General features: G+C 40.5%; 1 protein-coding gene across 1 annotated transcript in view; it reads right to left on the reverse strand.

Moving 5' to 3' along the window:
• The window catches only part of LOC104513120 (transmembrane protein 2-like), a 15,199-nt gene extending 4,096 nt beyond the window's left edge, over window positions 1-11,103 (reverse strand). The window contains exons 1-4 of the mRNA XM_010156359.1: window positions 10,779-11,103; window positions 5,939-6,079; window positions 4,037-4,598; window positions 406-575 (exon numbers count right to left, since the gene is read on the reverse strand). Of these exons, the coding sequence (XP_010154661.1) occupies window positions 406-575; window positions 4,037-4,598; window positions 5,939-6,079; window positions 10,779-11,103 (1,198 nt within the window). The remainder of the gene's footprint in view (window positions 1-405; window positions 576-4,036; window positions 4,599-5,938; window positions 6,080-10,778) is intronic.
• Window positions 11,104-12,302: the final 1,199 nt, after the last annotated feature.

The following is a 12,302-nucleotide window of genomic DNA, read 5'->3' on the forward strand; positions in this document are numbered from 1 at the left end:
TGGCCTGCTTTTTTCCAGCCTGAACAAGCCCAACTCTCTCAGCCTTTCCTCATAGGAGAGGTGCTCCAGCCCTCTGATCATGATCGTGGCCCTCCTCTGGACTCACTCCAGTCACTTGATATCCTTCTTATGTTGAGGGCCCTACTGCTGGACTCCTAATGAAGACTGATAATATTATACTGTTCATGTACTGTATACAGATTGAGAAAATAGATTGTACTGAAGAACTGTTTCCTCATACTTCATCCATAATGAAGAAAATAAATAATTTAAAAAAAACAAACAACAACCAAAAAAACCACCAAACTTACAGCAGCACTCAAATTTGAATTGAAACCAACAGTTCTAGCAAAAATAGCATATATAATATCCTCAGTTGCATGATTTCACGAAATACTTTCCTACCATCATTCCATTCACTGAAGGCTCTCACAACAAACTTTTGACCATCCACTGTGAAAAAATCTTTCTGAGCAAGAGCTTTCCCACCAGTGCTGTGATTTTCATAGTTTCTTACTGATTCATTACAGGAAGAATTTCCACCACCTATGACTCCAACAAAAGCCCAGGCTTGCCTGTGAAAAACCAAAGTAAATGTTTAAATATAACACTCCTTAATGAATTCTTCACAACTCTTAGAGGACAATATAAGGAGTGCAGAAGTCATAAATAATCCTTTCACCTGCTTGTTCAAGTTGATTTTAAAATGCAACTTCAAAATGCAGAAGAAAAATCAGTAGACCTCACTGACAAGAAACAGTTTAAAGTAACTGGATGTCCTATATACAAATTTGCAAATACAAGAGCTCTTAATGGAGAAAACTTTCAGATACATTTTTAGTACAACATCCAACAAGATACACTTTTTCCTAAAGCAAAATTGCAAGAGATGAGCAACAAAAGTTTGGGAGATCCTACTCCCAAATAGCTTTGCTGAGGCACAGGAAGACTAGGAGACAGTGCCATGGTCACAGCACCACAGCAAGCAGTGTCCCAGAGCAGCAGCCAATAGTGTCAGCAGACCATTAGGCTGGGAGGGAGGGACATAGTCAGCAGCACACTAGCTATGCACTGGATGGGCAATACCTTCTGAATCCTTTGAGATGGTCAGACCCAGAAAAGGAAGTGGATACTGTTACACAACCTTTGCACAAGGGATCATCCATGTTTCTGAAGGCTGAGACCAGGGATTTTTGCTTTTCCTCCATGCTGGCCCTTCCCTCACCTGAAAACCAACTTGGCTGACCAATGATGTGGAGTAGGGAGCTGTCCTGGATGTAATTCCCTGCCATACAGCTGCACCCAATGAATCCATGTTTTTGGAAATGAAAAACAAACCACATGCCACAGAAAGCTGCCACCAAGTTTGAAAAACAAAACTATTTTGCTGTCTTTTACTGCTCTCTAATGCCATAATTATGTGTGGAGAGGAAGCAATCAAGGTCATATATTAAAAGGTTGAACAATTTTGCACCTTAAAGTTGAATTATTCACCCCAAATGAAAAGTGTCAGCTACCTGGACTGTATTCTGTTGCTAATGACTGATTCAAAGGCAGATATTAAAACCACCTTCAATCCAGTTACCTTTGCTTCTGTCCCCTCATGACATTCTTATTGATTGGAATTAAAAGGCCAAATGAAAGCTTAGTTTTAACCTGTTCATAGGAACAGCACATATTGGGACAGCTTTTCAGTACCAGCAGCAAAGAAGCTGAATATTTCACATAACATTTAAAATAAAGGTATTTCAATGCATGCCACTGTGCAGGAAGAGGCGAAGGGTGAGAGGGATGCAACAGTCTTCACCTCCATGCTGAAATCTCCTTCACTAACTTTACAGGTTTAGCAAAACAACCCTCTGTCCCTCAGTGAGCACTTGGGGAGAGCTTCTCACCCATCTTTCACAGCAAAACACAGCAATTTTATGTACATACAGAGCCTCTAACAACTAACAAAACCAGACAAGAGTCAGTTCATCAGAGAAAGAAGAAAGGCTGCTTCTTCCCAGCTGCACACTGAAGTTGCTCCTCATTTCAGATGAACCAGCTTGGAAGTCACAGGCAGAGATGAACAGTAGAAACCCAATCCTCCAGGACAGGTTGGGGCTGGCTGCACAGGAACCTGAACAATGGCCACATGGGCTTCACAGCCTTCAGGAGGTGATGCTTATTACAGAACATCCAGGTCTCAGCACCTCTGACCAAACTGCTTCAGAGGCAGCACGGCAAGCACTTTCCACCCCGTGACAAGATGCTTACACAGCCACTGACACAAACGGGCTCCTGACAGGAACCAGGGTTAGAACATGCCATCCTGAAGGACAGCCCAGCCTGCCTCTGCCGAAGCAGAAGGAGGAATTTAATTGGAATCCAGATGCTGGGGTAGACTGAGGGGTAAGAATAAAATGGAAAAACTAAACTTTAGATTTCCTCGGAAATAGATACAGGTTATACAGCACCATCTTAATGGAAGCTGAAGAACAGACTGATAGTTAGGAAACTTGGTGTCCCTTGTATTGCTAACCCTGTGCAGCACACATCTAATTTCACTGCAAAAAGTCATTTGCAACAACTAAATGAATGGCACAGCAGTTTAAGTTTCCTGCTTTAATAATTGCTGTAATACCTCTTCTACTCTACTACCACCCAAAACCTGACCAGCTGAAAAAAATGGTTAAAAATATGGAAACACCTTACAGGTATACTTCAATAACAAAATATTTTTATAGATTGCTTCCCTTGCAGAATCAATGGATGGGTAATGTACTTTTATTTCAACAGTGCACAGGTATTTCATAGAATGGTTTGAGTTGGAAGATTATCTAGTTATGACCCCCCTGCCACAAGCAAGGACACCTTCAACTAGACCTGTATGCTAGTTTCAGGGAGGGATGAGCTGCTTTCCTAGGACTGGCTTACAGGATCTTGTTTCAATCCATGTTTGATTCCATGATCAAGCTCAACAGCCAGTTTGAAAGCCGCAGGGTGGGGTTTGCAGAGTGTGGGGTTTTGCAAGCAACTGCGAAAAAGTGACCTGGAAGGAGTTGGGAGCATGTGGGGAAGGAGGGACAAGGGAGGCTAGGAAATATCTGGCAGATAGCTTGGTCTTTGTTTTCACCTTGTGGTGGGGATTAGCAGAGGAGGAGCATCCTGTGTCAGGGAATTGACCTGGGAAGGTGGGTTGGAAGTTTCTTTCTCCCTGCTCTCTGCTCCCAGGCTCAAGAAAGGGGGTTTTCTCTCTGGTTTTTGGGTTCAGAGGTTTTGGGTAGGGTGGTGAGGCTTTTTTCCCTCCATTTGGATTTTTGTCTTGCCATTTTGGAATCTGGATGTGTCAGTCCACAGGTGGTGAGATCCTGTATCATATGTTCTACTTTTTTATTCTTTTAATTACTTATTAGCAGTAGTATTGTTAGTAACACCATAAGTTTCATTTATATAATTAAATAGTTCTTATCGCAACTTTTATGAGCTTCCCTTGTTTTTTTTCCTCTGAACCTTCCTCGCTAATAGTGGAGGGATGGGGAGAGGAGTGGTAGAGCGTCTAGTGGTACTTAATTTCAGATAGGGCTAAACCATGACAACCAGGTTGCTCAAAGCCAAGGCCAGGCTGGCCTTGAAGATACCCTGTAAAATATACAGGAGTAGGATGCCTTCCTTGTATTCATTTTCTATCTTGGCATTCCTTGCTCCTCCAAATAGAGTCATATGCATTAAAAGCTTCACCTAGTAATGGTTTTCTGTATATTTGAATGAGGAAAAAAATCCTCACTGTACCCAGTTCTAATTTCTGTAAATAACTGTGAAAGAGAGCGAGTACGAATAAGGCCTATCACACAGATACCTGTAACTATCAGTCTCCGCACTTCTGAAACACCGCACATTGAATGCTACTATTACTGCAGTACTATGTACAACACTAAGGATCCTCTGAAGATTTTAAGAATAGACACTGTCAAAGTTTAATGAATCCTCCCCAAAGGCAACAGAAACTGTATATAATCTTTACACAGCAAAAAAGGGCAAATTAGTTACTTACCTGTAACTCAATCCTCTGACAAACTTACTTCCCAGAAGATTTTGAATAGTCACTCTGGTTTCCTCCAGTAGATTTTTAGCAGCTGAATCTCCTACAGCAATAGCAACAATGCGACCAGGACTTCCATTTTTCAGTAAGTTCTGGAGCTTCAAACTTTCTTCTGAATATTGATGAGTATCAAACTTCAGCACTTCCAAAATCTCTGCTGTGTCCTGATCAATCACTCTCACATTTAGCCCTCGTGAAAAATTTCTTTTAAATGTATAATGACCATAGGCCAGCCCTGAGAAATACATAGTCTTTGACAGAAGAGTCCATGATAACTTCTGGTGCCCATGTAACTCCAGCGTTCCTTCAGGGCCCACACCAATAAATTTTTTGCCAAATTCTGGCACATCAGCACCTTCATTTGACTTTCCATACAAAATAATGGTTGCTTTGGATTTATAGCGGCATTTCTCTGCTCCAACATGAAGCATTCCACCATCCTTTATCAGGATAAATCGAGTTCTCAACGTAATATTTTTAGAACCTTCTTTATCATCACCAAAAACAAGTAATCCTAAAGGAAAAAATGTTTTTGTAGGTCAAAGCAAAATTCAGATAGACACAGAGGACCAAGTTCTGCAGTAAGAACAGAAAAATTACAGATTTATTTTCCACACCCATGAATTCATCTGTTACATTCTTATGTATGTTTATTTGGGAAGAAATTAATTCCTACCAATTATGATTTATCTTTCTATGAATTTGGTCACTTTATTCCTATTTTTTCTGCCAATTTGGTAGAATTCCTAACATACCACAATAACCATCAGAAGACAATCAGATCTTGTACAAGGAAGGCTACTATGCAAGCCTTGTTTAACTATATCCTACAGAAAAATGCACCAAAGCTCCACTGCATATCACAGAATCACATAATGGTCTGGGTTGGAAGGGACCTTAAAGATCACCTTGTTCTAACCCCCCTGCCATGGGCAAGGACACTCTCCGCTAGACCAGGTTGCTCAAAGCCTCATCCATCCTGGCCTTGAACACTTCCAGGGATGGGGTATCCATAGCTTCTTTGCGCAACCTGTTCTCCAGTGCTTTACCACCCTCTCCATGAAAAACTTTTTCCTGTTATCTAATCTAAACCTCCTCACTTACAATTTAAACCCGTGAACTCTTGTCCTATCACTACAGGCCCTTGCAAAAAGTCCTGTCCCCCCAGCTTTCTTGCAGGTCCCCTTCAGGTACTGGAAGGCTCCTATAAGGTTTCCCTGGAGCCTTCTCTTCTCCAGGCTGAAGAACCCAAATTCTCTGAGCCTGTCTTCATAGGAGAGGTGCTTCAGCCCTCTGATCACTTTCGTGACCCTCCTCTAGACTCACCCCTCTGATCCCTTTCGTGCCCCTCCTCTAGACTCACTCCCACAGGTCCAAGTCCTTCTGATGTTGAGGGCTCCACAGCTGGACGCAGCACTCCAGGTGGGGTCTCACCAGAGCAGAGTACAGGGGGAGTATCACCTCCCTCAACCTGCTGGCCACACTTCTCTGGATACAGCCCAGGATACGGTTGGCTTTCTGGGCTGCCTGCACACACTGCCAGCTCATGTCCTGCTTTTTATTCACCATACCCCCAAGTCCTTCTCCTCAGGGCTTCTCTCTATCTATTCTCCACCTAGTCTGTACTTGGGCTTGGGGTTGCCCCAGCCCATGTGCAGGACTTTGCACTAGGTCTGAAGTGCTAAAGACTCTGAAGTGTTCATTCATCTTTTTAATGATGTGCCTGGTGTAGTAGCAGGCTCAAAAGTAAAAGCAGGGTAGCTGTTCAATAAGCAGTAACTTAAAATTCCGGAACAAAAATAGAAGCTATGCAGTAAGCTGAAGCAAGAAGATGTTCATCTTGCCATTTCATACCTCCATCCTGTATAACTATAGAGTGTACTGTAGCATCTGAGTTCAGACGAAACAAATCCCCTTTTTTGATAAAAACTCTCTTTTCAGGATCCTTTCCAGGGTTCCAGTTTTTAAGACGAGGATTCTGATCGGGACAATTCTCTGCAATACAATGTCAAATTCAGCTTTTAAAGTGTCATCACATCAATCAAAGAAGTTCAAGGATGAACACGAGCAAGGCAAAGTCAGTCCCCCACAAAGAATTACCACCTCCTTCTGTGGTTACAATAATGCAGCCACTGATGTTACTTGTCTGTATTCAAGTAACCAAAAAGACAGTTGAAAGGTGGCTAAACTCCCAAGGGTGGGAAGGAATTATTCTAGTGATTTAAACTACTGATGACCACAGGCTGAACTGTCAACATATACAGTTGATAATAGATACTTTTGAACTCCATCTGATTTTTTTTCCTACATCAGCTGCAGTGGATGAGGAGAAGTAAGCAGGAAATACTCCGCTCCATAGTAGTCACTGAGCACTGGATGTCCTAGGACAGCTACCTTGGCCAACTAACATGGCTGTAAAGCATCTAAATATCTCTCAAGGTCTCTCCCTGTGTGAGAAAGATTGATCCTTTCTTGGTTTTAAGCAACCAACGTTTTTCAGTGTAGGTTTGCGGGTAAGGGATAAAAGAGAGGCATCCTTAGTATATTTAGCATAATACCTTACTGGTTAGAACAGTTTCCTGGAAGACAAGATATTTGGGTCTAAACTCAGGGTTGGTACTCCTTAGAGTGTCAGATTAAATATCAGGCTACAAACCACATGACAGCAGCAACACATGCAATGCTTGCTGAAACCCTGCTGAAGGTCTGACACCAAAGACAATAACACTGTACTACAAGGCCAGAAAAGAAGAAGTGACAGACTTGTGTGATTTTAGATAAAGTTACAGCAACACAGTATTTCCAACACACTCATTTTTAGCATACTAAGCAGTTGAGTTATGCAGCAACATAGACATAATACAAAAATGGGAAGTATATTCCTTGATTTTCTTACCAAAAGTCAGCCTGAAAATATTTTTCTCAAGCAAAAGACAACCAAAAAGATGCCAAAATAAAGAGGTTAGCAGCCAAACTAAGAGTAACAGCCAAAAGTCTTTTCACATCTTATCTTCTGGAAAAGAAACACCCACACATCTGAAAAGCAACATTTTTGGTGGAAAAAAAAAGATACCTAAAAAATCTCAAGAAAGCAAAACCTATCCACAAGTTTAACACAAGCCAGCCTTAGTTTTGCTGACAGAAATGTTTTTCCTTTAGTGTTACTCTCTACATTTCAAATGCTTTCCAACTCAGGAAACCCACATAAACCAAGATTTGACCACCCATGGGAAAAAAATTAACAGAACTGACTAAGGGCAAAAGGCATCCAAGTAGTAATATATAAAAATTCTTAAAAAAGTATTTTTTTGAATAATTTTGTGGGGATCATACGAAGACAACATTTAGAAATTCAGCACACGAGGGAAAGCAGAAAAGCAAGCAGCATTGTGATCAGCAAGGCTCCTGAGCACTTACTGGATAAATGGAAGTTTACTGCCTGACTCACACAGAGTCACAAAACCCCTTCCCCCAGACATGACACACACAAGCGCTGTGAAGAAACATGTATTTCCTGGCAGGAAGCAAAGGGCAATGTGAGGAAACCATGAGTCAATAACCTGATGATTTCTGCTTAGCATGATTCACAGAAGAGAAGATCTAGTAACTAATTTTTTCTGTTGAGTCAGAAAGAAGAGATACAGCACAGTAACTCAAAACCACACATTTTTAGATCTATTGTACATTACAATCTAGCAAGGAAGCCATCAGCATCAGAAATAGGCACTTTTGTAATGCAAGTATGCTTCTGAAGCATGGTGGATCAACTTAGTAGTAGACAGATCTGATGTGCTCAGCAAAAAGTATTTTGAAATTCTCCCTTAGCAAGCGTAGATTTAGTACTTCACCACAAGCTACCTCCAAAACTACTGATGAGATTAGACCACAGCCACTGTCTCTATAGTTAATATTAAATTAAAACAGAAGCACAGAACAGAAAACATTAGGCACTTGTAGCCTTGCCAAATTTAACCACTCATGTTGAAAATCTTTCAGTTCAAGCCTCTGCTTCAGAGCACTTTTGCAAAAATGGGTCAGCCCTCCTCAAGGTTTAGTTGCCTCTGACAGAGTTGGGAGAGAGGGGAGAGAGAAACATATTTTTGCAAATGGTGGAGGGGGGACAGAAACCCAACCATACAAAGACAAACAAACAGCAAAAAAAACCCCAAAACAAACAAAAAACCCCACCACATTAAATTTGGCAGGAGAAAAGGCAGGAAACAGTTCTCAAGAGGTAGTTAAATACTTGCTTTCTACCCGCTTAGCCACTAAGTCTGAAGTTTTTAAGGCCTCTGGGAAAAAGTTATCAGTGTTATATTATGCTTAGCAGAATTTTATCACAGCTTGGCAGCTGATTTTTCCGAGGATCCTGTTTACCCTGAGCAAGCTCCAGGTGAGAGCTGTAATGGCTAGTAGAACTTTTCACTGAAAACCTCCCCAGTTTGTCATCCTGACTCTGCAGGAAATTGCATTTCCAGTGCTCTCCTCAATCTCCAGTGTTCAGGACTCTTTAGAAAGAAAGGGAAAAAAAAGGATGATGACAGAAGCTAAAAGCAAGGATGAAAAAAGAAACCAGCTGACAAGTAGGAACAGAAATACAGACAAGTACCATTTTCCCTTCGGGGAAGGTGTTCTAGAGGTTTAGGATTTACACAATTAGTACTAAGTAAATTACACATAGTAGTAGTAAGTCTCACATTCCCTCCACTACCTTTTAAACAGACATTGAAAGTACTGGCAATATGGATATCCAATTAGCTTTCCAGAACACACCTAGCTGGAACTGGAGTAGTTGGCTGCAGTACCACATGTGCTATGGTTGGAGGTGACTGTATTAACATTTCAGCCTCTTGGGAATCTTTTGGGGAGTCACTGCAACAACAATACTGCAAGATTAAAATTTCAGCCAAACTTTCTTTGGTGCCTGTAGAAGTTTCTCTTGAGTCAGGGTTTCCAAAGGATTCTATGGGTGCATGTTTGGTTTTTTTAAAAAGGACAATGCAGGGAAACTTCAGAAAGATACAACATAAGAATTAATGCTGAAAATTGGCTTAGACTTCCAGCAAGAAACAGTGGGAAGTTGAAGGAAAGCAACCATGATCTTGCTTTACTCTGTAGCCTTTATGCAAGTCATAACCATGGACAAAAAGAAGCCCATCTACTAAATCACAGTAGCTTTTCTGTAACACCCTCAGATCCCTGTGATCCATTAAACACATGCTGACCATGCATTCGGTGTAAAAATATCCACTCAACTTTGGAATATCCACAGAGTCTTTGGAATGAGCTACTGCAGATGAAGCAAAGCCATTCCAAACCACTTATATTTTTTTTTAAAAGGAAAGCCATCTCCTTCACATTATCAGCTTTTAAAGCAAAAAGGGACTATTATTTGACATATCCCACAGCACATAACACCCCACTTCTAAAACCATCATCAAAATCTAAAATTTCTAGTTAACTAAGTTTTGATATCAAAGCAGAAAGGCTTTTCCAACCAAAATATCTCTCAGAGCCAACTGGTTAAGTCACCCTTCAGCCTTATCTTGAACTTGGCTGTAACCAAAGTACTTACTGCAGGTATGTATGCCTGTTACCAGTGCTCTGGATCACAGCATAGCAATAACCTTTTATTTACTATTCCCTCAGGTTTTTGTGGGTTTGTTTTTTTGTTGTTGGGTGGTTTTTTTCCCTTCAAAATTACTAGGAAAACTCAGTAACCACCAAGGAAACCACCACCAAGAGCAATCCCGTAAGATGTATGCATTCATTTTGTACTGTCATCCAAAGTCTTCAGTTTATGATGTAATTTGCTGCATTGACGTTGGAAACTGAATCTTTTGAGTTACTATGCCAAAAGCTGCTGAGTAGTCTGTTGTGTTACAATAACCAACAGTTTGAATACAAAAACTCATGTTTAGCTTTTAGAAACCTGACTTCTGTCTAAAAAAAAAAAAACACACCACCATCACACACACCACCACACACAACAAAACCAAAACAAAAAACCCATGCTTCAAACTACACTGCCAATCTTTAGCAACTGCACCTCACAGCAACTCTTAGTAGTGTTTAGCCAGAGGAATGTATACTTAATGATCAGCAGGTAACCACATCACCTGTTCATTCTTTATAACCACTGACACATTTGGGATGTTTTCCAAATGCCATGAAAGTTGCCCACTTTTCTAAGATGAGCTGAAAAACAATCAGGGCTAATAGATCAAAAAGGTCCCTGCATAATTTGTGTATAAACAAAGAAAACGTAACGCTACTGGCAAAAATTCTCACAGAATTTTAAAATCTTTTTACTATCATCCTTAGTTTCTGCTTAAGCAGACAGATTTCATTTTGCCTGCAATTTGCAAACATAACAGACAGCTTCTTCAGCAAGACAAAATAATTACACTTATAAAACATTCATGTTTCTTTCTCCCTCACTAGTAGTCTTCATTTACTGCTATGCCTTTTGGCTTCATGTAAGTAAATCAAATTGTTCACAGTAAAAACATAAATTACACTGATAACAGACAAAGGAGCTGATCTTAGCTCCCAGACACTGCTTCCTTCCATGTTAAAATTGCAGAAAGCATCTTATTTTTGCACTTAATTTTTAACACTAATCCTGAAGCTGAATTATTGAATTCACAGGGTCTGTAACTTCTAGAATGATTTTGTTTGCAAAAGAACTTACCATCTGGAGCATATTTTGAAGCTATTCCCAAAAAAATCCCCAGTGCAACAAAAAGCAAAAGGCTAGAAATGGCAAAGCAAATTAGAGTATTTTTATGCCTGTTGGCTTCTGCCTGGCGGCGGTGCTGATCCACTGGTAAAGATGGGAGTCTTGTCTGGGCTTCTTGTCTTGCAGAGGTAAATTCGGCTGCAGCATGGCTCTGCGAAGGCAGTGGGGGACGGAGAGGGGCAATTCTCCCCAGGACATACCCCGAAGACTTGTGACTGCTCCCATTATGAGGTCGGAGGAAAGCAGGGGATCTCCCCCTGGCATCACTGTCTTGCATGTTAAAGTCACTGGAACACGCACAGATAGACACACAGAATAAAAATAAAAGACAGGCTTTCAGTATACGAAGTACAGTATATAAAAGAAAACAAAAATAAAGGATAAACAAGGGGGGAAAAAAGGCAATTTAAGCCACATGCCTTCTTAAGAGGAGGCACTGAAACTGTAGCTGTTTGCAAAGTATCATTCACCCAGTTGTTACTGGTCACTTGCCATGGTGTAACAGCATGAAACAATACTATGTATCTTCAACAAAACTAAACTCAAAAGCCTATGACGGGAATAGTACCGCACAGACCATTTCTTCCCAGTTCCACTGGGTATTTTTCACAAAGTGTTTTCACAGTTAATTTGTAATATATGATTAAGACACAAGCTGAACAATGAGAACGCTAGCAGCCCCTTCTTCCCCACAGTTATGCAAAGAATGCTAAACGTATTTCTTCTGCAAGCAGAAGCTGAACAAACTCTTCATTGTTTTCTTTTATGGAAAAGGAGCTGAAAGAGATGAGCCTTCCTTCCACACTGTAAGTGGGAAAAAGCATTTAAATTTAATACATAAAATGCAAAACATAATTTTATCCATATACATGCTGATGCAACTTAGTCAACACTTAATTAGTACAGGCATATAGAAACTACAAACTCTGAATTTACTCACAGTGGGATTTGTTTGTTAATAAAGGTGCATCAGGAATGGTCCTATGAGAAAGTCACCTGCATCTTGTTTAGCAAACCTTGAGGTTTTTCCTGTTGCTGAGATGCCCAGCTTTGGATACTGCTCCAGATCTCTGAACCTATGACCCAGAAACAAGTGCTACTTTTATTTTGGTTTCTAGTATTGTTTCCATCTTTTTCTGAAGCAAACAATGAGGAAAGCCTACCAAAAACATCACTGCCTGGCCCATCGTCAACAGCAGTTCTAATGTACCATGCATTTCTGGTATGAGAGACACAAAACTGCATTTGACTGTTTTCTCAGGCTTTTGCTCAACTGTGCTGTATCATATGGAGTATTCACAAAGCTGACATGATTTTTTTTTTATTATTAACATTTTTTAGGGGTAGTATTTTTTGAGAAGGCTGCTCAAGTTTCAGTTAACTGAACCTTAACTTTCTAAACTAAATCCTGGAAGGAATTTAGTAGAAGTCATGTGTATTAAATAGCAAGATGAATTATGAAAACAGAAACTACCA

This window comes from Eurypyga helias, unplaced genomic scaffold (assembly GCF_000690775.1).
Source record: "Eurypyga helias isolate BGI_N326 unplaced genomic scaffold, ASM69077v1 scaffold36027, whole genome shotgun sequence".
Lineage (NCBI taxonomy): Eukaryota > Metazoa > Chordata > Aves > Eurypygiformes > Eurypygidae > Eurypyga > Eurypyga helias.